The sequence below is a fragment of the Oryctolagus cuniculus genome, chromosome 2 (assembly GCF_051225735.1).
Source record: "Oryctolagus cuniculus isolate XC-2025 breed Fujian yellow rabbit chromosome 2, ASM5122573v1, whole genome shotgun sequence".
Classification (NCBI taxonomy): Eukaryota; Metazoa; Chordata; class Mammalia; order Lagomorpha; family Leporidae; genus Oryctolagus; species Oryctolagus cuniculus.
Window position 1 is genome coordinate 163,118,879 of NC_142868.1, and position 27,521 is coordinate 163,146,399.

The 27,521-nt window shown below is 41.1% G+C and overlaps 1 protein-coding gene across 8 annotated transcripts in view; it reads right to left on the bottom strand.

Moving 5' to 3' along the window:
• Positions 1-27,521, bottom strand: part of CAMKMT (calmodulin-lysine N-methyltransferase) — a 464,573-nt gene that overhangs the window by 21,444 nt on the left and 415,608 nt on the right. For all 8 annotated transcript variants that reach the window (XR_016229406.1, XR_016229407.1, XR_016229408.1 and 5 more), the window contains one exon: positions 3,708-3,782. Coding sequence is in view for 5 of the 8 variants with exons in the window: in XM_089326458.1 (XP_089182584.1) it covers positions 3,708-3,782 (75 nt within the window). In the remaining 3 variants the exon portion in view is untranslated. The remainder of the gene's footprint in view (positions 1-3,707; positions 3,783-27,521) is intronic.

Consider the following 27,521-nt stretch of genomic DNA (forward strand, 5'->3'; position numbering starts at 1 on the left):
GGTGAGATCCCTGGCAAATGGCAATTTGCGTATTTTCTCTGGGGCTGAGTCTCCTGAGGTTGAGGTGAAAGGGCTGATTAAAGATTCTTTCCGGTGTAAAGATCTGTGAGTTGTGGTTTAGAGCTATCCACGATTACAGCATCTGGAAGAAAACAAAATCTAGAGCCTTTAGTATTTCTAGTTTGACCAAAAACCCACAACATTTTCATGTAAACAGCTTAAAAACCAATCTTTTTTCATCACTCAGAGGAAAGAAAAGAGATGGGAATAAAAAGCCACAGCACTCAGCATGTGTGCAAATGCCTAGAGTGCAAGCCCTGCAGGTGCCCCGGGCCCTGTGCCCTCCCCCACTTCTCACCGGGGAGCCTCCCCAGCTCGCTGAGCGACTTGGGCTACGGCTGGCATTTCAGCCCGGCTTTCTCAGCCTTTTGAGAATCCGGAGGTGCCCAGGCGTTTCTCTTTCTGCACAGCTACAATACGCTGGAGAGTCACCTAGCAGTGAATGGAAGCGTTCACTGGGTAGAAAACATCTTATTTCCAGACCCTTGGATTATGTTGTGATTGAGCAGGAGTCTGGAAAGACCAGCTTAGAATTAACCATTACTCGCTGTGCTAGACTTAGCAAGGACCAGGCCAGACTACATGGCGGCAGAAAGGGAGCCGTGTGTGGGACTCAACACTCAGGAACCTAATAGGGCCGTCTTCTCCCTACTCCTGTGGTTAAGCAGTCTCAGAGTTTGATGTTCATCAACAGCAGGTGTGACTGTACCTTGCATTTTTTTTCCTCTTCTGATTATTTCAACGTTGACACTTCACAGGTTATTTAGGAAACTTTTTCATTGTCAAAGATGCTGAAGGCTGAAATAAGGACTCGCTTTGTTTGCCTCTTTATTTTATAATCTAGTTGAGCTACTAAATTTGGATGTGAATGAACAGACTGTCTCTTCTGGGAAATAAGTTATTTCCCCCAATGTCCATAGGTTTATGAATGTTTGAATGTAAATATATGAATACATGAATGATTTAAGGACACAAACATATCACCTCTTGTTGTAATCATGTGCATTTTACTTGAACCACAATGTGGTTTGGAATAGGTTTGTGAATAGAGGTTGTTTTCATGTAAATGGGATCAAGCAGTACCACTGGTTCGCTGTTCAGGGAATCAGACAATGCCACCCTTGCTGGAAACGCTTCCGTACGAATTTAATCTGTGTACCTAATTTTTAAACTCCGACTCTGGCTTCATATGCCTGTGGCCTAATCCAGATCTCATTGATTGACAATGGCTGAAGGAGGCTGTGAGACCTAACGTGATCTATTTATGTGTGGCGCCTCTTTCCAGCACTGAGTGTTTCAGGTTTCCTCTTAGACGGGGTGTCAAGAGAGAGATTTCTTCTCCTCTTCTGTGACAGTCTCAAAGAACGCAGCAAGGTCTGCCCGCCTGCCGGCCTGGCCCTGGGAACAGCATCCAGGGAGCAACTCCTGCAGAGCCACTCAGGATGTAAAGCAGTCACCGGCTCCTGGACTTCCCTGCTGTATGCACAAGATGCATGTTATAAACGTTACTGTACTTTCTAAGTTTCTAGACAGCTTCCCCATCCCTGTGAATATGAAGAGGCACCATTACCAAAGCATTTCTTTCGTAAATAATATCAGCATCGTAGTGAGTGTAGCTTAATGTTTCACATTTACAAATGGGAAATTATAAACAGGCTGACATTCTGGCACTTACAACAACAGGGGGAAAAAAAAAACCTTAACAATTCATGCATAGAAAAACCATTTATAAAAAGAAGCTTGGCGTATTTAGCTCATTTGCGTCCATAAATTCTCATATAGCCACCAGATGTATGTGTCTGTGTGCATAGACTATTGTACCATGCTATGTATCTGTAATGAAAGCTTTAAACTGCATGTGTGTTGTGTATATCAGTTTATACAACCTTGTTGTTGGCCAGGGAAAAAAGACTATTTTTTAAAACATGTTGTACGGCTATTTTTAACCTGAGAGCATTAATCAGCAAAGAGCTTAAATCTTACTTCCTCTACTTGTCTGGTACAAATAGGATGACATGGTGTGAGTGTCCCTAATACAAGGTATGACAAAGCCAGGCGGTTTTGATATTTGTGTGAAGGACAAATTTAACTCTAAAGCTCTTGGCCAGACCTGCCTCTGCCCACATAATCAGAGCCCGTCTGCCTGTGACCCTCGTCGAAGGCATCAAGAGCAGGCTGCCCCTTCCCTCTTGCCGCTGCTCTCTGATCTGACTTTCCTGCTTAATCTGATCTAATCCTGCCAGCATTATCTTCATCTGTGCAATGAAACCTGGAGGATCCTTTCTCATATTTGGTGAGGAAAGGCATTTACTAAATTACTTGCTGAAATCATACGGTGAGGTTTAGCTCCTTATTTTGGATTAGATGGGGGATGCAGCATTGAAGCACATTATCAATGATTAGTCAGAAATCTAGGTTTCTCCCATTTTTTTGGAAGAAGGTTTTTGAAATTGGGTGCAAAGAGATTAAAAGAGCCATGGAAAACCAGAAATCTCAGCCAAAAATAGAAAAAAAAACTTATTTTTTTTTGTTGTTGTTGAGAAGTACTTTTTTTGGCAGAACAGAAATTGCAAACCTAATTCCATTGACTTCCTTAGAAAAGTTACCCATGGGGAATCTTAATAAAATGATAACAACAATAAAAATATTTCCTCAAAGTCTCATTCAGCTCTCGCCCAGGCAAGTCATCTCTGGGTTCTGGATCTTCTGAAGGGCTTATCAATCTGTTAGGGCTTCTTCCAAATCTGAACTTTTTGTGCTTTCAACTCTCAAGTGTCATAATCAGCATCACAATAAAACTAACCATAACATTTTACTCTCAGGGAAAATACTTGTCAGTTGCCAATATTTCCCATAGGCTGAAATAATTTTCATTCAAGTTGCATGGAGAAATACATAGGAGTAGTTAAAATAATTATTAAGGTTTGATGCATATTTACCATATAACTTAGGATCAGATTTTCATTAACAAGTCAGTAGATTGGGCCATAAGAGATGACAAAATCTCTAATGTAAATGATTTTTTAGAAGCAGGCACCTGACAGAGATTCTAATGTTCTTATTTGCATAAGAATACAATGTAATTCTATAATTTTTGTTTTATAAATAATTAAATATCATAATTGAATGTGCTGAAAATATTAGCTAGCAAATACACATTTTAAGAAAAGCTATTTCCCCCAAGATACTTCATAGATAGGTTTATTTGCTGGAGATACATGTGTGTGTACACATCCATATATTCTCTTATATCAATAGGCAGATCTCTCCTAAGAAGTAAGCTAATTGAGCTGTTTGTGTTGATAAACTCCTTTTTCTCCAGACTATTCCTCTCCGAGCCATAATTATTTGCAATTTGCCTAAGTCGTCCATTTACTGATACGTCAAGCATGAAACAGAGGCAATTCCAGAAAATGGAAATGCTTCTCAAAATCAATCTTTGGGAAATAATGTGGTAGAAGTTACTGTGTGATAGAAGACTACCTTATAACTGTCACATGGAGATGAATATTAATTTGTTGAGGTTAAGGTGGCTTTGTGCTTCATTTGTTGACTTTGCTTAGCCGTCAGCAAAGCAGCACAGCCCAATTACTCCAGCAAAGCTATTTTTTTTCCTAACGTGAGTTTTATGATTTTTATGTACTTACCAGTCAGCACACATAACAATGTCAAAATGTCCTTCCAGTTGAGAGACATCTGTCTCATTATCCCATCGTAAAACGCTTGAAGAGAAAAAGATTTTAAAAATTATACTTAGTTTTTTTTAACTTTTGATTTTAAGCTATTAACATTATTTTTTGTGGCACTTGAAATTATTTAAAAGGTATATACAAATTATTTCAAAAGGTATAATAAAAAAACCAGGATGTAACTGTCTTCTAGATTTTATTTAGTCTTCAAGTCTAGAAGAAGAATTCTATTTAAATATTTCAGTTAAGCTTCTGCTAGTTCTTATAGGCTTTTGTAGACAAACTAGAGAGAAATGTGCCATCTTTACTATGGTCATTAGAATGATTCCAGACCCCTCAACAACAAAGAGGTACACATTGAAAGCAAAGTATTCCTCATCCGATTGGAATACACATTTTTAAAAATTAGTGAGGTGAAATTTAGTGTATGTCTATCCTGCCGGGCACAGAAGTTGCATTTCTCATGGACAAAATGAGCAATCTGGCAAGAAGAAAGACAAGGGATAGCTAAGTTCCACTGGGCAGTTCTCAGTTTCTAGGCATATTGAAAAATTCACCTTTAGTGATACTTAATTTCCAAAAGCAGCTCAGATTATAAAGCTCACATTAATAACAGCCATTAATAACATGCATTTGAAAACTCTAGTAACGCTTATAAAACCAACCACAGTCTCCACTGGTAACTGTGCTGATTGTTAGCATCTCACCATACTACAGTACTTCAACGAGTTTTCTCTCCTGATATCAAAGCTATGATTTGCAGTATAGCTTTCTAAAGGAAAAATTTGCTTCTGTTTTTTCTTTTGTTTCTTTAGAGTAAAATGGGGTGATCATTCGCAGCCTGTCTGGTTACATTTGCTCACGCTGGTGAGTGCTTCATTTCTTCTACGCCTTTCCTGCGCAAAAAGTCACGTGTCTGGATATAAAAACAAGTCATAACCTGCTCGGTCCAAAAGTTCTCTTTTGTATACATGAATCTACTTTAATGCTCCCGGATTTCTTAAGGTAGAAAAGATTGAGAATATTACTATAAAAATACCTATACAGGGGCCGGCGCTGTGGCTCACTAGGCTAACCCTCCACCTAGTGGTGCCGGCACACCGGGTTCTAGTCCCGGTCGGGGCGCCGGATTCTGTCCCGGTTGCCCCTCTTCCAGGCCAGCTCTCTGCTGTGGCCCGGGAGTGCAGTGGAGGATGGCCCAGGTGCTTGGGCCCTGCACCCCATGGGAGACCAGGAGAAGCACCTGGCTCCTGCCTTCGGATCAGCGCGGTGTGCCGGCTGCAGCGCGCCAGCCGTGGCGGCCATTGGAGGGTGAACCAACGGCAAAGGAAGACCTTTCTCTCTGTCTCTCTCTCTCTCTCACTGTCCACTCTGCCTGTCGAAAGGAAAAGAAAAGAAAAGAAAAGAAAAGAAAAGAAAAGAAAAGAAAAGAAAAGAAAAGAAAAGAAAAGAAAAGAAAAGAAAAGAAAAGAAAAGAAAAATATCCAAAAGTACCTGTACAGGATGAGCACTGGTTGCTCATTCATTGTTCACCTCGTCTCACCGAGCACCTCTTCCCACGTGTCGGGCCCTGCGCTGTACCACACACTGGGCCTTCACAGAGCAGCCTGGTGAGCCATGCAGTCAGAAACCCCTAAGTGTTGTGTCCTCTGTGTTGTGTAAGCACACACACCCCTTTGGGGCACCATGGGTTACCTCGGAGCTCACCGTCCTGTGACATAGGTATGAGCTTTATGAGTTAACTCTGGTGTTATATTCACCTTAGCCCACTGGAGACACCAGAGAGGAAGAAAATCAAGGCACTTCCAAGAGATTAAAGCTCATTTTGTTCTTAGATTTCTCAGAAACCCCATGCACCTTGGGAGAGTGGTAAGCGCAGCAAGTTTTCTGGATGTGCTGGGGCTCTGGGTGTGCCTGGGACACAGTCTCAGTGGCACTGGGGGCAGAGGGGCGGCTACCCAAATGAGAAAAGTATTAAAATTACTCATAATGGTGCCATTCTACAAATGGCTGACTATTTAGAAGATGCTCTTAGCACACGTACAATTCCCAGAGCACAAGGATGTGCAGGAAACCCTGTGGTGATATTGGATATCATATCCCGAGGTGCTTCAGCCTCTTGGTTCAACAAAGACAAACTGGAGAGACAGGGCAGCCACTGGCGATGGCTCACCATAGCAGCTGGAACAAATCCTGCCTCTCTAGGAAAGGAAATGCTTGGCGTGGTCACTTGGACACATTCCCAAGAGGCATTCCCCCCCGGTTCTTACCAGGCTTGTGGCTAGGCTGGCCCTATGGCCGTATGCATGTGACTGAGATTGGTGTAGTGGACAGAGGTCAGCCGGGCACAATGGACACACTGAGGTTCCCATCTTGCCTCCTGTCTGTAGTAACTGTGTGAGTGTGGACAGTTATTGAACCTCTTTGCGTCTTCTGATGTGTAAAATGGGGATACCCATGGTGCCTCCTTGAACTCTCTGAGGGTGCCATTCATGCTGCAGCTGGGCTTGTAGTTTTCACACAGCATGCGATGAGCATGGTGCACCCCGAGTTGCAGTCGGGCAGCCCTCTTTCACAGAACTCTAGAGAAGATGGTGATTTCAGGATCTAAGGAGCTGCTCCTTCCAACCGCTCTCCTCCACTGCTCTTGGCTTCCACCTTCCCTCTGGATGCACCCATTCATGGTCATGCATATGAGCACAATGCTCCAGCTCCAGCTCCAGCTCCAGGGGAAGTCTAGATTCTTGTTTGTTTATTTGTATCCAGTTTGTTGCAGATCAATTAAAAAAATTAATGGACAAATGAGCTTTAAAGAACAAAGGCATTGCGAATACAAGCCTACTGATCATGTTTGGATGCTGCAGCAGTGTTTCAAAATATTTACTTTCCATTTTTAGTCTTTTTTTGTTGCAGATCAAAACATAAATTTCACTTCAAATTACCAATTATTTTCTTCTAGAACAAAATACCATCTTCCAGAAGAACATAAGCGAATTACCATCTTCTGGAGCAGGTGTCCCTGGCCACACTATATCCCCATGATTTTATGTTTAATGCCATGGAGATCATAGTGGAGGCTGTGAGAAAGAGGGTAGAGAGAAAAGTTTAGCTTCACCTGTAGCAGAATGCCAGCCAGACTCTCTAAGCTACTTGTCTGTGGTCTATAACCTGTTGATTTTTTAAATTAACGCTTTTCTATTTTTTAAGATTTATTTATTTATTTGAAAGAGTTAGAGAGAGAGAGAAAGAGAGAGAGAGAGAGAGTCCATCTGCTGATTCATTCCCCAAATGGCTGGACCAGGCTGAAGCCAGGAGCCAGGATCTTCCTCTGGTATCCCACATAAGTGCAGGGGCCCAAGCACGGGTCATCTTGTGCTGTTTTCTCAGGTGCATTAAGTGTAGCAGCCAGGACTCCAACTGGTGTTCAGTGGGATGCTGGCGCTACAGGCTGCAGCTTAACCTGCTGTGCCACAGCGCTGGCCCCATAACCTGCTAATTTAAACTTAGTTGGGAGCTATCTTCCATGAAGAGGCTACTTGTGGTACTAGTTTACCATCCTGGGGGTGGGTGTGGAAGCCACACATTGAAAACCATCACCTTAAAAAGAGACAGCTGAAATGTTCTTATTTTCTTGTCAATTTAGAAATTTACACCAGTGGCAGCCCAAAAATTCAAGGTCTATTTCTCCCTGATAAAGTAAATCAAGGCTTTGAGATTTTAGGATTGTATTTTTTTTTTTTTTATCATACCTCTCTAGATTTTGTCTTGGGGTTTTCTCATGGTAAAAGATAAGGAGTCAAAGATTTCTGGATTTTTCTAGCATCCATTTTTCAAAAACAGAAGTTTTCTATCTTAACTCTCATGAGTAGGATATTTCCCACTACAAGTTATAGACCTATTGGACCAATGTGTAACCTGAGGCCTGACTGATCTGTTTTTGCCTTGTTTTACTTCCTCATCAAAAGAGCTTGCAACTTTTTTTTTTTTTGACAGAGTTATAGAAAGTGAGAGAGAGCGAGAAAGAGAGACAGAGAGAAAGGTCTTCCTTCTGTTGGTTCACCCCCCAAATGGCCACTATGGCTGGAGCTATACTGATCCGAAGCCAGGAGCCAGGTTCTTCTTCCTGGTCTCCCATGCAGGTGCAGGGGCCCAAGCACTTGGGCCATCCTCCACTGCCTTCCCTGGCCACAGCAGAGAGCTGGACTGGAAGAGGAGCACCTGGGACTAGAACCTGGCGCCCATATGGGATGCTGGCACCGCAGGCAGAGGATTAACCAAGTGAGCCACACGCCGGCCCAGTGTGCAACTTTTAAAAGCAACATTATTGAGGTATAAGACATGTGCAATAAAAATGCACCCTGTTGTAAGTGTACTTTTCTTTTTAGAATTTTATTGTTTTATATGTATTTTTAAATCAACATGTAATTATACATACTTATGGGGTACAGTATGGAATTTCAATGCATGTACACAATGTGTAATGATCAGATCAGGCTAACTGACATCTGTTGCCGCAGACATATATCAATTCTTTGTGGTCAAAATCCTATCAGCAATTTCAGAATATTGATTCTTGCCAAACTGTTATCCCACTGTGCCACAGAACATTATCCCTCATCTCCAGCTATCCCCAGAGCCCACCCTTTTAATTCCTCTGGTGCAGAAATGCTCAACTCCGTCTCTTCCTTCTGTCCACGTTTCTTGGATCCAGCTCTCTGCTTGATCCCTGACTGCTCCTGAGCGCCTGAATGTGGCTGCAGACAGCACACAGGCATCCTGACGGGCTTCCCTTTAGATGTATGACCTTGAATCTCAAGTGGACTGTTAATGCTGTATGGCATTCATACTTACATTTCCTTTGGCCATTTACTCTCCCACGCTCCCAGGTCATTATTTTCACCTTCTCTTCTTTCAAAATTCTAACACTCACCCTCACTGTCAGCCGATGACCTTGCTTACTACTTTGCTGTCAAGACTGCATCAATCAGATGAGAATTTTCATAAACTCCTACCACCATGCTTACGCTCCTAACAGCATCTGCACCTGCCTCCTCCACCTCCCTACCTATTGTCGGAGACGAACTATCCATATCCATACTCCTGTCTACTGCCAAAACTTTCTCCTATGTGCTTGCTCACTCTGTCTACCTACCTACCCACTTTAATCTATTCTAGGATGTACCTCTAGCATTTTCCCATCACTTTCCTCTTTATGGATTATTTCCATTAGTATTCAACGACACAATTATTGCCCTCCCTGAAAAATATCCTCTCTTGACACCACCTTCCCCTCTAGTTACTGCTCTTTCTTTATTCTTCCCCTGCAGAAAATCTCCTTGAAAACATGCAAAGTCTTGGTTTGCAATTCTCTTCTCCCAGTTTCTCTTAAATCCATTCCAATCAGGCTTCTGTCCCTACTGTTCCACAAAATGTTCTTGTCAAATTCATTGCTAAATTCAGGTCAGTTCTTAGTCTTCATCTATCATCTTGAACTCCTCCCATGAACCCCAGATACATACATCCAACTTCCTATTTTAATATTTCCATATGAACATCTGATAGACATCTCAAACTTCACATGTCTACATTTGAATTCCTGTGCTTCTTTCCCCAGATTCATTGCATTTAACAGTTTTTGTTAATGATAATTCCATCTTCCTGGCTGCTCAAATCAAAAACCTTGAATATACTCTGACCCCCCCTTTTTTAATTGCACACTAAATATGACAGAAATGTAGTTAGTTTTACCTTTAAAAAATATAAAAATCCAACCATGCAATCTCTGCTCAAGAGAGTAGCCAGGATGATCCTTTTAAAACATAGGTCACAGACGTTTTTGACTTCTCTATAATGGCTCCCCTTGTCATTCAGAGTAAAAGTCCAGGTTTTCACAATGACCTGGAAGACCCTGTCCAGCTGGGCCCAGTTACCCCTTTGATCTCATCTCCTCGGACTCTCTTCTCTTGTTCTTTTTAGTGACATTTGCCTCCTTATATATTTTTTTCTTTTCTTGATATTTATTTATTTGAAAGAGAGACAGAGACAGAGAGAAAGAGCTTCCATTCTCTGGTTCACCCCCAAAATGGCCACAACGGCCAGGGCTGGGCCAGACAGAAGTCAGGAGTCTGGAATTCCATCTGGGTCTCCCACATGGGTGGCAGGGGCCCAAGCATTTGGGCCATCTTCTGCTTCTTTCTCAGGGAGCTGGATTGAAGTGGAAGAGCTGGGACTTGAACCAGTGCTTATATGGGATGCTGGCACTGCAGGAAGTAGCTTAACTCTTCTGCACCACAAAGCCAACCCCTTTTTATGGTTTCTTGAACACACCAGACATGCTTCCATCCAACAGCCTTTGTCCTGGCTGCTTGCTCTGCCTACCTGCTCTTCCTCCAGACATCCTTACGGCTCCCTCCCTCCCCTCCTTCAAGTGTGCTCAGATGCCTGAGGGTGGCACTGCCTGATCATCCTCTTTTCCTTTTAGTTCAACACTTCTGAAACCCCTTATCTTGCTCTTCATTTTCTAATTGCAGTTATTATCCTTTAATATGCTATATAACTAAATTATTAATTTTAAATTATGTCACCCTAGAAGATAAACACCATAGGGATAGATATTCTAAAAATCTGTTTTGTACAGTGATGTGTTTCCAACTCTTGGAGAAGTCCCTGGCATGAAGTAGCTGCTCAGTAAATCTATGAATGAATCATGTGTGAGTGTCCCTAGCACAGCGTTAGGCACACAGAAGACACCGAGGAAAGGGAGATTCGAAAGAGAGGTTCCTGTTTTTAAGTTCTCTGGCTAGATTAGCTGGATCGGAAGGATACTGAATATGCTTTTTGAGGATGTCTGCTTCTAGCAAAGATGGAGCAATGAAGACATCATTTACACTTTTGCTTGAAACAACTAAGCAAAACATATAATATTTCTTAAGACACTGCACATCAGCAGCAAAGGACAGTGACCCTTGGGGGAGAAGAAACAAATGAAGTGAGCCCTGCCATTATGCCAGTTTACTGTCTTGAAGGAGTTCCCAGCTCATGGCACAGAAAGGGGGAAGTGAGGTAGAACCAGGTGGACTCCCTGAACTAAGCAGTTGGAGCTGAGAGCTTGAGGAAACCAAGAGAGAATACTGGTTCAGGAGAGAGGTACACAGGGAGAGAACTCTGGAAATCTGCAGATGGTCCCCTCGAGTATTCTGCGGGGTATGGATCTGTGCATGTGTGTGAGGAAACTACTTGAGGGTGGAAAAAGACTCATCTGAGAGGACCGGAGGGTACTGGGCCAGTGCTCACCCAGGGTCAGGAAGAGTGCTTGATCTCATCAGCTTCAATAGAGGACCACAATTTATAAGCACTGGGTAGAGTCCTCAGTAGTCAGGAATAATTATCCATAGACTAATTATCTGCTGCTCTGGTTCTTTCCAACACATCTAAAAGCAAGACCCCAAAGTATCAAACTATTTCAAAGTAACTTCATAGCATCCCAGAACAAAACTCAAAATGTATTAACAGGAATACAAAAATATTCATATCCCAACAAGATAAAATTAAAAATGTCTGTTATATAACCAAAAAATTGACAGGCAAAGAATTAAAATCATAAATCCCGAAATTAGGAGACAAATCAAACAACTGAACCCAATATAAACCTGATTCAGATGTCATAATTATCAGACAAAGGTATTAAAAGACTTATATTGGTATTTAATACATTTCAAAAGTCAAGTAAACACATGGAAGATGCTTTTTTTTTCTTTTCTTCTTCTTCTTCTTCTTCTTCTTCTTCTTCTTCTTCTTCTTCTTTTTTTTTTTTTTTTTGTCAGGCAGAGTTAGACAGTGAGAGAGAGAGACAGAGAAAAAGGTCTTCCTTCCATTGATTCACCCCTCAAATGGCCGCTACAGCCATCACACTGCTCCGATCCAAAGCCAGGAGCCAGGTGCTTCCTCCTGGTCTCCCATGTGGGTGGCAGGGCCCAAGCACTTGGGCCATCCTCCACTGCCTTCCCTGGCCACAGCTGGACTGGAAGAGGAGCAACTGGGACAGAATCCGGCACCCCGACTGGGACTAGAACCCCGGGGTGCTGGCACCGCAGGTGGAGGATTAGCCTAGTGAGCCATGGCACTGGCCAATGCTTTTTAAAATCCCAAATCAACTCAGGAAGATGAAAATTATGTCTGAGAGGAAAGACAAACATTGGATTAGATTAAAAACAGATTACATATTGCAGAGGAAAAAAAAAAACTAGTGAACTTGAACACAGCAATAGACAATATCCAAATGAAATATACAGAGAAAACAGGAATAATAGTAAATAAAAAGAGCAGTAATGAGTCAGCAATGGGACAAACTTCAGTTATGTTTATATAATTGGAGTCCTCAAAACACAGAAGAGAAGGCAGAAAATATATTTGAAGAAATAACGGCTGAAAACTTTCCTAATTTAATGAAATCTATTAACTCACAGATCCAGAAATTTCAACAAACCTCAGACACCAAAAACATACAGAAAATGACAAGGCATATAATAATCCAATTGTCCAAAATAAATGCTAAAAAGAAAATCTTAAAAAGACACATAGGTACAAAGATGACAGCATATTTCTTGGTAAGAAAATGCAAGTCAGAAGACAGTGGAATGACACAGTCAAATTACTGAAAGGAGTTAAAAACCAATAACCTGTCAATCTAGAATTACATAGCCAGTGAAAATATATTTAAAAAAAAGATGAAATAGATGTTTTAAGACAAGTGTGTTAAGGGAAGTCCCTTAGGCAGAATAAAAATATCTGATGGAAATATGGAACTACATAGAGCAATGATGAGAATCAGGATTAATAACCATACAGATAAACAATTCATATTTTTTTCTTATTACTTAAATGTCTTTAATATATAATTGACTGGTTAAACAAATATTGTAGGATTTATAACACATGCAGAAATAAAATTAGATAATAGAATACAGACTGAGAGAGGAGAAATGACAGTATACTATTAAAGTGTTTTTCTAGTATGCATGGAACTTTTATAGTATATATTGAAGATAGATTGTGATAAAATCTTAAGTAACCACTGAAATAACAAAATGAAGAATTACAGCTAGTAAAAAGGAAATCAAACAGAATAAAATGAATTCATTTAATCTGAAAGATGGTAGGAAAAAATGAGAACAAAGAATAGAAAGAACAAACAGGAAGCAAATAGATTTACTCTAGCCATATCGGTAATTGTGCCAAATTAAAATAATGTACACACCTCCATTAAAAGGCAAAGGATGTTAGAATGGATAAAAATGCTAGACCCAAGTACATGTGGCTTACAGTAAATACATTTTAAGCATGAGGACACAGATGGGTTAAAAATAAAAAGATGGAAAAAGACACACCAAACACTGAGTCAAAAGAAAGCTGGAGTAGCTATATTAACACCAGAAATAGTAGGTTTCAGAGCAAAGACTATTACTAGGGATAAAGAAGATCACTTCATAACGCCCAAAGGTCAATCCAAGTAGCAGACACAGTAATTCTAAATGTTTAAGCACTGAACAACAGAGCTTAGAATACATGAAGCACAGGCAGAACTGAAAGGAAATATAGACAAAACTACAATCATAGTCAGGGGTTTCAATACTCTTCTTTCAGTAATTGATTGAGCAAGTAGACATAAAATAAACAAAGTGATAGATGATTTTTTTAAATTTATTTTTTATTTTGAAAGAGTTACAGAGAGGACACACACACACACACACACACAGTAAGAGAAAGAGAGAGAGATTAAGAGATTTTCCATCCTCTGGTCTACTCCCTAGATGGCCATAATGCCTGGCTGAGCCAGGCTGAAGCCAGGAGCCAGGAGCTTCATCCAGGTTTCCCACATAGGTGGAGAGGCCCAAGCACTTGGGCCATTCTCTGCTGCTTTTCCCAGGCCATTTAGCAGAGAGCTGGATTGGAAGTGGAGCAGCTGGGACTTGAACAAGAGCCTAGAGGGGATGCAGGCATCACGGGAGGCAGCTTTACCCTCTATGCCAAAATGCCAGCCCCTATAAATGCCTTTAATAACACTACAGCCAACTTGACTTAATTGATATTGACAGAATACTCCATCCAACAAGAGCAGAATACATATGTTTTTCAAGTAGAAAAAGTATCCACCAAGATATTCAAACAGTATGCTTAATTGATATTTATAGACTACTCCATCCAACAAGAGTAGAATATACATGCTTTTCAAATAGAGTATACCTATTCTTGGGCAGAATATAAATTTCAGAGAACTTCAGTTGTATTGAAGATATGTTGTTTGTCCACAATGGAATTAAGTTAGAAACCAATAGTAAATTTAAAACTCAATATTCTTAGTGTGTGCATTGTAGCACAGTGGGTTAAGATGCCCATATCTCATATTGGAATGCCTGGCAACTCCACTTCTGACCAAGCTTCCTGCTAACGGATCTTGGGAGGTGGTAGATGTTGGCTCAAGTGCTTGGAACCCTATCACCCATGTGGAAGACCCATATGGAGCTCTGGGTTCCTGGCTTCACCTGGCCCTGCCCTGGCTATTGTTTGGGGAGTGAACCAGCAGATGGAAGATCTCGCTCTCGTTCTCTGTCTTTTAAGTAGATGAAAATAAGTGTTTTTAAAAATCAATATTTTTCATAAAATTTTCAAATATTTGAAAAATAAATATAATTCTAAATAATCTAGAGTACAAAGAAATCAAAACAAATTGAAAAGTACTTTAAATCAATGAAGATATAAATACAAGTACAACATATCAAAATGCATGGTTGGCCACTAATGCAGTACTTAGAAGGAAATTAACAGCTCTAAATGCCCATCTATATTAGAAAAGTCTCAAATCAGTGAAGTCAGTTTCTATCCAAACAAGCATGAAAAAATAAGGTTAAACCCAACATGAAGAGCAAAAGGGAAGTAATAAAGAACAGAAATGCATGAAATAGAAACAGAATCATAGAAAGAAACCAATGAAGCCAAACATTGGTTCTTTTAGATCAACAAAATTGATAAACCTTTAGCCAGACTGATCAGGAAAAAATATATTTTAAATAAATAGTTTTTATTTTTATTTTATTTATTTATTTATTTATTTTTTGACAGGCAGAATGGACAGTGAGAGAGAGACAGAGAGAAAGGTCTTCCTTTTTCCGTTGGTACACCCCGCAATGGCCGCTGCGGCCGGCGCACCGCACTGATCCAAAGCCAGAAGCCAGGTGCTTCTCCTGGTCTCCCATGAGGGTGCAGGGCCCAAGCACTTGGGCCATCCTCCCGGGCCATAGCAGAGAGCTGGACTGGAAGAGGAGCAACTGGGACAGAATCTGGAGACCTGACCGGGACTAGAACCCATTGTGCCGGCGCCGCAGGCGGAGGATTAGCCTATTGAGCCCGTAGCGCGGGCCAAAAATAGTTTTTAAAATAAATCAACTTCTGAAAGGATTCCGACCTTATGATGTAAAATCCACATTAAGAGAATTTTTTAAACAGAAAGTTTCTGTTTTAAGTTTGTAATAAGCCCTAGCATCAACCAGGTTCAACAAAACTTGTATTTTATTGTGGTGATCACAGACAACCCCCCCCACATACATCTTTAAAACATTGCTTTTCTCATACTCCCATGGTGAATATTTCTCTGTTTATCTTCATATTTGCAGACCCCTGGTTTCAGGGGAATAGGTCATAGTTTTAAACTCTGGTTCTAGAAAGGCAGTCCCTTGAGTGTTTGTGAAAAGAGCATACTGATGGAGTTCTTATACTTGCTAAATACAATGAACTTAGAGTACTTCAAAAACAAGTGATCTGACCAGAAGCAGGGAAAGCAGCAGTTTTCTTTGCATAATTGTCAGACACAGTCTTCTTTATGGAACATTCCAGTCACCTTTCCCACAGGGTTTTGCATCTCACTTAAAGTCCATGTGAACACAGCTTACTCTTAACAGAGGGCCTGTTCAAGTTATTTATAGCCTCTGTCTAATATTGTAAATCACTTCTTTATTTTTCAAAAATTTATTTATTTATTTTAAAAAGATTTCTTTATTTTTATTTGAAAGTTGGAGTTACAGAGAGAGGGAGAAACAGAGAAGGGAGGGAGGGAGGGGGGGAGAGAGAGAGAGAGAGAGAGAGAGAGAGATCTTCCATCTGCTGATTCACTCCCCAAAATGGCAGCAACAATCAGAGCTGGGCTGATCTGAAGCCAGGATCCAGAAGCTTCTTCCAGGTCTCCTATGTGAGTGCAGGGATCCAAGCACTTGGGCCATCTTCTACTGCTTTCTCAAGCACATTAGCAGGATGCTGTATCAGAAGTGGAGCAGCTGGAACTTGAACCGGATGCCCATCGTGGGCAGTGGCTTAACCTGCTGTTACCATGATGCTGGTCCCAAATATATTTATTTATTTTATTTTTTATTTACTTGAGATGCAAAGAGACAGGGAGACATCTGTTGGCTTCTTTCCTGGATGCTTGTAATGGTCAAGATCTGGGCCAGGCTGAAGCTGGGAGCTGGGAACTCAATCAGGTTTCCCACATGGATGGCAGGGACCCAAGTACTCAAGCCATTACCTGCTGCCACCCAGGGTCTGCACTACTGTAAGAACTTGCAATCAGGATCCAGGGCTGGGACTTGAACCCAGGTACTCCAACATGGAGTCTTAATCCCTAGGCCAAATGCCTGCCCTACTGCTTTTGTATGGTTCCTTCCTCGCCACTTGTCCCTACATTTTCCCTGACCTTTTATAGTTTTAAATTGCTATATGTTCGAAACCCTATGCAGTTAGAATTGACATGTTAGAATAAAGTGTTTTAATGGGGAAAAGGACAGCATCTAAACCCACAGCTAAGTCTGAGCCTGAGAGGGGCTACCACTCAGCTGACTCCCTAACTGGTGGGTCGTCTATCTCTGCAGTGCTATTGAACCTCACTGGGTGCTGTAACAGCAGCACAAAGAGGATGTGTTTCCAGAGTAACAGCCACCTCAAATGCAGCAAGTCTCAAACTGCTGTCTTCCTCCTCTACTTTCTTTACATTTCTTTTTTATTTGACAGGTAGAGTTATAGACAGTGAGAGATAGAGAGACAGAGAGGAAGGTCTTCCTTCCGTTGGTTCACTCCCCATATGGCTGCTACAGCCGGAGCTACACTGATCCGAAGCCAGGAGCCATGAGCTTCCTCCTGGTCTCCCATGCGGGTGCAGGGCCCAAGCACTTGGGCCATCCTCCACTGCACTCCCAGGCCACAGCAGAGAGCTGGACTGGAAGAGGAGCCCTATTTTCTTTACATTTTGCATACACTTGCTTCTCTGGAATGGCCCCATTTTTGCTCACCATTTTCCACTCAGATGCAGTCCTGAACTATCTGTTTCTCTCTTCTTGAACCACTGAAATAGCTTTTCTAGTCTTTTTTTTTTTTTTAAAGATTTATTTATTTATTTGAATGGCAGAGTTACAGAGGTGCAGAGAGAGAGAGAGAGAGAGAGAGAGAGAGAGGTCTTCCCTCTGCTGGTTCACTCCCCAGATGGCTACAACAGCTGGAGCTGAACTGATCTGAAGCTAAGATCCAGGAGCTTCTTCCAGGTCTCCCACAGGGGTATAGATGCCCAAGCACTTGAGCCATTTTCTACTGCTTTCCTAGGCCTAGCAAACTGGATCAGAAGTGGAGCAGTCAGCACTTAAACTGGTGCCCATATGGGCACTACAGGTGGCAGCTTTACCTGCTATACCACAGTGCAAGTCCCTGGCTTTTCTAAAAGCAAGAACCTTTTTTATTTTTATTGTTCTGAACTGAATAGCAAAATTTAGACTAGAATAGTGACAGTGAAATATTTTGGGCAAAAAAAGTTATCGATTAACAGAATTATTTCTATGACCTTATTCTAACAAGACTATAATAGGTGAGACACATTCTCTCCCCTCCTGCCCCTGCCCAACACACACAGAGAAAAGCAAAGCTAGAGAAGAGCTGCAAGTGATATTTCTGGATCACCATTTCTCACCTATTCTGCACCCAGTGTTTCTTAACCAAGGTGGTACTGGCAATTGGAGAAGGACAGTTCTTCACTGTAGTAGACTCTCCCTGTGTCCCTCACATTGAAAGATGTTTGCAATTCCTGCTCCCTTCAGTAACAGTAAGAACATTTAGTCCTGTGAAAACCAAATAAAAGTTCCCATATGATTATAAATAGTGTGCAGAGGTGGACACCTAGTCCACCTCTAGTTGAAAACCACTGTTGGGTTATCTGAGGCCTCCTCTACCTCTGATGTGTGCCTCTTGTTGAATTCTGAGAACTAAAGGCTGTGATAGATACAAGATACAAATTGGAATTGCTCTCTCATCTGAACAACCCTCCTCTTTCCACTGCCAGTCACATCTTCAGTAAGAGGATGCCATAGAAATTCCAGATGCAAAGTGAGGAAGGAAGCCCTCACATGGAAGGTAAAAAATACCTCTCCACTGACAAACAGAGGAAATCCAGAGACTTCCTGGATACTTTCAGTTAGTATATTAATCTGAGCAGCAACCTAGGGCTGTAAAATGGGCTTACAGAGATACTAGAATCATCTGAGGAGGTTGTTAAACTGTTACACTCATTGGGGCAGGTGCTGTGGCATAATGGGTAAAGCTGCCACCTTCAGTGCCAGCATCCCATATGGGCGCCGGTTCGAGTCCCGGCTGCTCCACTTCCAATCCAACCCTGCTATGGCCTGGGAAAGCAGTAGAAGATGGCCCAAGTCCTTGGGCCCCTGCACCCACGTGGGAGACCTGGAGGAAGCTCCTGGCTCCTGGCTTCAGATTGGTGTAGCTCCAGCCGTTGTGGCCAATTGGAGAGTGAACCATTGAATGGAAGACCTCTCTCTCTCTCTCTCTCTCTGCCTCTCTTTCTCTCTCTGTGTAACTCTGACTTTCAAGTAAATAAATAAATCTTTAAAAAATAAATAAATAAACTGTTTCACTCATGAGCCTCAACCCCATGGGGTCTGATTCAGCAAGGTTGGCTTGAGGTCCAGGAAACTGTATTTTTAAAGTTAAGTAGCACAGGTAATTTCCACAAGGATGGGTCACAAACCATTTTGAAAAAAATTACTACTTACATAGATTTATATTTAGAACATTCTAGAAACACAGGTTTAGACTTTATTCCCATGCATCAGATTTCTTCCAAAAGAGGATACTACTCAAGAGAAGCATGTCCTAAAGACAGACTTCTATAAGAACTTCCTCTGGGGTGGGCATTTGGCCTCGCAGCTAAGATGCCCATGTCCCACATCAGAACTTGGGTTCTATACTTGGCTCTGGCTCCTGGCTTTAGCTTCCTGCTAAATGCAGACCCTGGGAGAGGTAGTGATGGCTCAAGTGATTGGGTTCTGCCATCCATGTGGGAGAACTGGGTTGAGTTCCCAGCTCCTATTTCCAGCCTGGATCCAGCCCTAGCCATGTGGGTATTTAGGGAGTGAATCAGTGGGTGAGAGCTGGCTCACTTTCTCTGCCTCTCCAAAAACCACACACACACACACACACACACACACACCCCATCCCCAAAGAAACAAAACAAAAAACCCCTTACCTTTCCTTAAGTAAGGAAGGGAAGCAATATCACTCACTTAACCAAAGCAGGCTTTCTTCTAGATAAACTCCTTGACACACATTACCTGACCAACTTTGTTCATTTTAACATGAAACAAAATTGACATTTCCACGTTAAGAATAAAGTTTGAGAAAGAGGAAGAGGAGACAAAACCAGATCTCAATGAAATTTCTGGCCTACAAGATCTGCAAGGTTACTTAACTACAGACAACTGAGAGGTGACTAGGTCAGGTCCTTTCCTTTCTTTGTGAGTACATGACATCTATTAGATAAGAGAATAGAGAATACAGCGAAAGGCGCTGACTTTAATGAACAGAAATCTAGACACCTTGAACAGCAGTGAAACACTACAGAACTGAATGAGGAACTCTCAGAGCGAACTCTAGTTCACTGGTTTCCAAGTGAGGTCTCCAGATCTGTAGCAGCAGTCACCTGCTAGAAATGTAAAACCCTGGGCCCCACCTCGGTCTCTTGGGATGCGGGACCCAGCAATCTGTGTGGTAACAAGTCTACAAATGCTCCTGATACTAAATTTTGAGAACCAATGCCCTAGCTTATCGCTTGTGTGTTTCTGTACTGTGAAAAGCTGATTCTAGCTCTGTGTTTTTGTCTGGAATTCAGTGAAATGAATTTTATTTCAGACTCCAAAAGAAAGGCTGATTTGCCTACCATTCAGACCTCTCATGGTGGTGACTGGTATATTTGGCACTGGCTAAAGGTGACTGGACTGGTAAGGGTTTTTTTTTGTTTTTTTTTTTTTTAATTTATTTTTTGACAGGCAGAGTGGACAGTGAGAGAGAGATAGAGAGAGAGAAAGGTCTTCCTTTTTGCCGTTGGTTCACTCTCCAATGGCTGCCACGGCCCGCGCACTGTGGCCGGCGCACCACGCTTGATCTGATGGCAGGAGCCAGGTACTTGTCCTGGTCTCCCATGGGGTGCAGGGCCCAAGGACTTGAGCCATCCTCCACTGTACTCCCTGGCCACAGCAGAGAGCTGGCCTGGAAGAGGGGCAACCGGGACAGAATCCGGCGCCCCAACTGGGACTAGAACCCGGTGTGCTGGCGCCACAAGGTGGAGGATTAGGCTAGTGAGCCGTGGCGCCAGCCTGGTAAGGGTTTTGAGACCTTGGAATGAAAGGTACTGTTATCTTACTAGTTGTATTTTCCATCTCAAATATCTCTGATTATGACAACTGCTTAACTTACATGGTAGCAAAACAAAATATTAGACATAATGGATTAGAAATTATAAATACATGCCATTTGATATGAAGTAACAAAATTAACTATGCTTTTGTGTTTTCATTTTTTTTTCTGTTTTCACTTTCCAAACTTAGGTGCTTTTGAATATTTGCATTTTTTAATATCAAAATTTCATTATTTCTTGCCACTATATTTCAAATTACCACATACAAAATAATGGAACTAAAAATTGTTCTGCTTGGGGCCAGCATTGTGACATCGCTGGTGAGGCTGTGCTCTGTGATGCCAGCATCCCATGTGGGAGCCATTCATGTCCCTGCTGCTCTGCTTCCTATCCAGCTCCCTGCTAATGCCTGGGAGAAGCAGCAGAGGATGGTCCGAGTGGACCGCTGCCACTCATGTGGGAGACCTGGCTGGGGCTCCTGGCTCCTGGCTTTGTCCTGGCCCAGTGCTGTCCACTGTGGCCATCTGGGGAGTGAGCCTGTGGATGGAAGATCTCATTCTCCATGTCTCACCTTCTCTCTCTCTCTGTAACTCTACCTTACAAATAAATAAATCTTTTAAGAAAAAGAAAAAAGATGGTTCTGATCTAGAATTATGGTAGCTGTGTAGAAGGACCCGGTAAAAAGGTGGTCCCAAAGATAAGAAAAGTGTCTTTTAAGAAATTACCATGTCATTGATATTAAAATTTGGCAATAAAGAAGACAATGAACCAAATTTAATCATGAACATCAATGTAAAGAGCCCAGATAACATCATACACTCCTTGTGGGAATATAGAATAGTCTAAGCCACTGGCAGTCCCTCAAAAGGTTAAATATGATCACTGTAGACCCAAAAGTAATGAAACTTGTCACAAATATTGTATACAAATGTTCATAGCAGAATTATCCATAATATCCAAAAAGTGAAAACAACCCAAATGTCCATCAACTGATGGATAAATCAAATGTGGAATAGCCACACAAGAGAGTATTACTCAACCATAAAAATGAGCAGCAAATGTCCTGATATGTGCTACAACACAGATGAACCTCAGAAACACGGTCATATAAGAGAAGCCAGACATAAAAGACCACATAAATCCCATGATCCCACTGGATTTATACAAAATGTCTGGAATGAGCAAATGCATACAGACAGAATATAGATCAGAGGGCCTGGTAGGATGGGGAGTGACTGCTAATGGGTATGGCATCTCTTTTGGGAGTGATGAAATATTCTGGAGTTGATTGTGATAACTGAATAATTCTGTGACTATACTAAAGGCCACTGAATTATATACCTTAAATGAGTGAATTGTAGAGTGAGTGAATTATATCTCAATAAAATTGTTACAAAAATCCCAGATAACATTATTAGAATACAACAGCATATTAATAGAGGAATTAGGACACAATGATCAAGTGACTAGAATGTAGAGATGCTTTAGTTTTCAGACACTTGTCAATATGATTTGTTACAATTAGAGATGAAATAAGCAATTTGACCACTTCTATGGATGCTGAAAAGACTGTTACATTATAAAAGACTGTTAAAATGCCATGTTTATTTGGGGCTGGCGCTGTGGTGCAGTGGGTTAACGCCCTGGCCTGAAGCGCCGACATCCCATATGGGCGCCGGTGTTCTAGTCTCGGCTTCTCCTCTTCTGATCCAACTCTCTGCTATGGCCTGGGAAAGCAATAGAAGATGGCCCAAGTCCTTGGGCCCCTGCACCCACGTGGGAGACCTGGAAGAAATGCCTGGCTCCTGGCTTTGGATCGGCTTAGCTCCGGCCGTTGCAGCCAATTGGGGAGTAGACTAGTGGAAGGAATACTTCTGTCTCTCTCTGCCTCTCCTCTCTCTGTGTAACTCTGACTTCCAAATAAATAAATAAACCTTTAAAAAAATTGCCATGTTTATTTATGATAAAAATCTCAAAAATAAGAATTGATATTAAAATCTCTTAACAAAAGATAAATATATATCAATTCAAATACTTATGTATACTTAATGGTAAAGTCAGACTCAAAGATGCTTATTATTTAATAACTGTTATAGAAATTTTTATTCAATTAAGTTATAGAAGAGAAAGAACAAAAAGAATATAAGAATCAGAAAGAGGGGCCGGCATTGTGGCAGAATGGGTAAAGTTACCACCTGCGATGCCAGTATCCCATATGGGTACAGTTCAAGTCCTGGCTGTTACACTTCCAATCCAGCTCCTTAATAATGGCCTCAGTAGAACAGCAGAAGTTGGCCCAAGTGTTTGAGCCCCTGCCACCCGTGTGGGAGACCTGGATGAAGCACCTGGCTCCTGGCTTCGGCCTGGCCCAGTCCTAACCATTGTGTCCATGTTGGGAATAAACCAGTAGATGGAAGGTCTCCTTCTCTTTTCCCCTCTCTCTATGTCTTTCCTCTCCCTCTAACTCTTTCAAATAAATACATAAACATTAAAAAAAAAAAAGAATCAGAAAGAAGTGAGAATTGTAATCAATTGCAGGTGATGTGACTATTTAGAAAACTCAGGAGGATAAACTGACAAATAATTAGAAATAATAACTCATTGAGCTCTAAACTCAACATACACTACACAAACACTATTGCTCTTAAAACACGCTATATATGAAGATACACCCAGTTAGAAAATATAACTGATGAAAAGGTCTGTTTCTAAGACCAACAAAAAGATTGCTTCCAAAATTAAACTTATCAAGAGAAATGAAAATGCTGTTGAGAGACCAAAACACTTACAAGAAGACACCTTGTTTTTGAACAGGAAGACTCAACGTTTTAAAAATGTCATCTCAGTAATCTTAGTAATTTAATTTGTAAATTTATTTCAATCACAATGAGAATGCCACCATGATAAAAATACCAGCAGAATTCTAGAAGTTTCTGAAAAAAAAAAATAATGGCAAGGGATTAATCTTAACAGCTATGAAACTATTGCAAAGTTACACTAAATAACACCACTTGGATTCTGAAAATGTGTTCTGCAGATAAGCTTGAAAATGCACAACTTATATACAGATGTGTTTCACTGTTACATTGCTTGGTATAGCAAAACACAGGAAAAAAAAAAAGTCCATGATTAGATTAAAACTAAGTTATTGATTAGCAGTGGATTGTGAGGTGGCCATTCTCTTAAAAACTTTTGATTTTCCCTATCAATTTTAAATTGAAGAGCTCCATTGAAAAATAGGTATTTTCGGGGCTGGTATTGTGGTGTAGCAGGTAAGGCTGCCGCCTGCACTGCTGGCATCCCACTTGGGCGTCAGTTCGAGTCTCAAATGCTCCACTTCTGATCCAGCTCTCTGCTATGGCCTGGGAAAGCAGTAGAAGATGACCCAAGTCCTTGGGCCCCTTCACCCACATAGGAGAACCAGAGGAAGCTCCTGGCTCCTGGCTTCGGATTGGCCCAGCTCCAGCCTTTGTGGCCATCTGAGGAGTGAACCATCAGATGGAAGACCTCTCTCTCTATCTCTGCCTCTCTATAACTCTGCCTTTCAAATAAATAAATCTTTAAAAAAATAGGCATTTTTATTGACATGTAATTTTTATGATATAAAATTCTGTGAAGAAGGAAAAAATTTTCCTCTTGAAATGATGACACGTTCATAGAGAGTGTACTAGTCTGACATGCTTACTTGGCTATCAACATAGACCCTGGCCTGTTTCCGGCAGTGGGGTTTTGATGTTGGTGAAGAGTAGGGATCGGCAAGTCCAAAGAGTCAATACAGTGTTATGGTTGAAGAAAAGGCCTGCAGTTTTAATTTACTGCAGTTGAAGAGGGCCCCTAAGAAACGGTGTCCCCAACTTTTAAATTTTGGCTCATTTTAAAAAAAGAGAAACACATCAAAATATCTGAAAGTGGAGAACATGCCCATGGAGTTAATTTCTTCACTGCAAAACATCACAACAGTAAGGACATGAGCCTTTCCATAAATATTCAACAATGTTACTTTAGTTATGCAAAATACATGTAGTAATTCCATTTTCTCATATCCAAGATAGCAGCAGAAGAAACCAGGGCTTGGCATCACTGGAATTCTCAGCAGTTCACAAGTGTCTGTTACCGTAATTCCAGCAAAACTCACTAAAGGTATATTTTATCAGAAAATTTCTTAAAAGGAGCCTTCAGCTTCCTTATCTCTGTTACCTTCTACTAACCTTCCTCTTCAGCCTGACAAAGAACAGATAATGCCTACTCACACTGTCAGTCCATCTACAGACACTGCATGCGCATGCCTGAGACGAAGCCAATCCTGAGATGAAAGCAGATATCTGATATGCCCCTGTGGAAAACTGTTTGGTTCCATAAGTCTTACAGATTCACGTCTTCCCAAATGTGCTCCAAACGCAGATCGTAAAGCCTTTCACACACCAAGGATGAAGTGTGCTAATTGCTTCAGGAAGTACAAAACCATATTAAGCAAAATCTTTGCTTTCAGGAAAATGATCTGCCTCCCTCCCTAGCATGTCAACTCCAAGGAGGCAGCTAGAACAGGACTTGGCCCACACAAGGTGGTCAAAATACTGGTCAACAAATGAATGAACAATAAACGTGGAAACAAAACCAACATGCTTCTGGAGATTCCAAGATGGCAGAATAGGGAAAGAATGTACTGCTTTAGGGTAGGGGACACTTGCAGCAAAAAAGTGGAGGAAGTGCATTCCCAGAGGAGAGTTGGAGGGAAATCTGCAGTGGAAATTCTACAGAAGGAAGAGGGAACTGTGGAGCAGCGTGGAAGGTGCGGACACACAGCAACAAGCATGGACATGTGACCCACACAGCCGAGAGCCAGAGGAAACACCAACTTTGAAGAGCGAAATGAGACCAGGTGGCAGCAGCCCATGCCACTGGCTAAACAACAGGAGGGAGAGCCTGGAAGAGAACACTGTCTTTGAGTTCAGCCTGGAGCCCTAAAGGGGACAGGGTGCCAGCCTAACCCTGCAAAAACAGGGAAAGTTTCTCTCTCCCCATTCCCCACAATGGTGCCTGGCAACTGGCTGGGAGAAGGTGCCATTTTGACATTATACATCTTTTCTGATCACAATGAAAAGAAGGTAGAAATTAACAACTCAGGAATCTCTAGAACATATGCAAACCCATAGAGACTGAACAACATGCTCCTGAATGAACAGGGGGTCATAAAAATATCAAAAGGGAAATAAAAAAATTTCTGAAAATGAATGAAGATGACAATACAACATATCAAAACTTATGGGATATAGCAAAAGCAATGTTAAGAAGGAAGTTTGTAGCAATTGGTGCCTATATCAAGAAATTAGAAAGACATCAAGTAAATAAGCTATCAGTGCATCTCAAGGACCTAGAAAAACAACAAACCAAACCCAAATTTAGTAGGAGAAAAGAAATAATTAAAATTAGAGAAGAAATAAACAAAATTGAAAAAAAATTACAAAAGATCAGTGAAATAAAAAGCTGACTTTTTGAAAAACAAAACAAAACAAAACAAAATTGATACACCACTGGCCCAACTAATCAAAAAAAAAAAAAAGAGGGAAAAGAATCAAATTAATAAAATCAGAGATAAAAAAAGCAATGTAACAGATACCACAGAAATAAAAAGAATCATTAGGAGTTACTGCAAAGAGCTATATGCCAAAACACTGGAAAATCTAGAAAAAAGGGATAGATTCTTCAACTAAATTGAGTCATGAAGACATAGAAAACCTAAACAGACCAATAACCAAGACAGAGATTGAATAAATAATAAAGACCCTCCCAACAGAGAAAAGCCCAGGACCGGGTGGCTTCACTGATGAATTCTACCAGACTTTTAAAGAACTAATTCCAATTCTTCTGAAGCTTTTCAAAACAACTGAAAGGGAGGGAATCTGACCAAACTCCTTCTATGAGGCCAGCAACACCTTAAATCTTAAACCAGAAAAAGATGCAACAGAGAAAGAGAACTACAGACCAATATTCCTGATGAACATAGATGCAAAAAGCCTAGCAAAATACTAGCTAATCAAATCTAATAACATATCAGATGATCACACACTGGGACCAAGTGGGATTTATCCCTGGTATGAAGGGATGGTTCAACATTTGCAAATCAATCACTGTGATATGCCACATTAACAAACTGAAGAATTAAAACCATATGATTATCTCAATAGATATAGAGAAAGCATTTCATAAAATACAACATCCGTTCATGATGAAAACCTTAAGCAAATTGGGTATAGAAGGAACATTTCTCAACACAATCAAGGCAATTTGTGACAAACCCATAGCCAGAATCTTATTGAATAGGGAAAAGTTGGAAGCATTTCCACTAAGATCCAGAACCAGACAAGGATGCTCACTGTCACCACTGCTATTCAATATAGTCCTGGATGTGTTAGCCAAAACCATTAGGCAAGAAAGAGAAATCAAAGGGATACAAATTGGAAAGGAAGAAGCCAAATTAGTCCTCTTTGCAGATGACGTGCTTCTTTATATTGGGGAACCAAAGGAAACCACTAAGAGACTACTGGAATTCATAAAAGAGTTTGGTAAAGTGTCAGGATATAAAATTAAAACACAAAAATCAATAGCCTTTGTATACACAGAAAATGCCATGGCTGAGAAAGAACTTCTAAGATAAATTCATTCACAATAGCTACAGAAAAAATTAAATACCCTGAAATAAATTTAACCAAGGAGGTGAAAACCTCTATAATGAAAATTACAAAACATTAAAGAAAGAAATAGAAGAAGGCACAAAAAATGGAAAAATCTTTCATGTTTGTAGATTGGAAGAATTAATATCATCAAAATGTCCATATTACCAAAAGCAATTTACAGATTCAATGTGATCCCAATCAAAACACCAATGACATTCTTCTAAGATCTAGAAAAAATGATGCTAACATTCATATGGAGCCAGTGCCACGGCTCACTAGGCTAATCCTCTACCTGTGGCACTGGCACCCTGGGTTCTAGTCCTGGTTGGGGTGCCAGTTCTGTCCTGGTTGCTCCTCTTC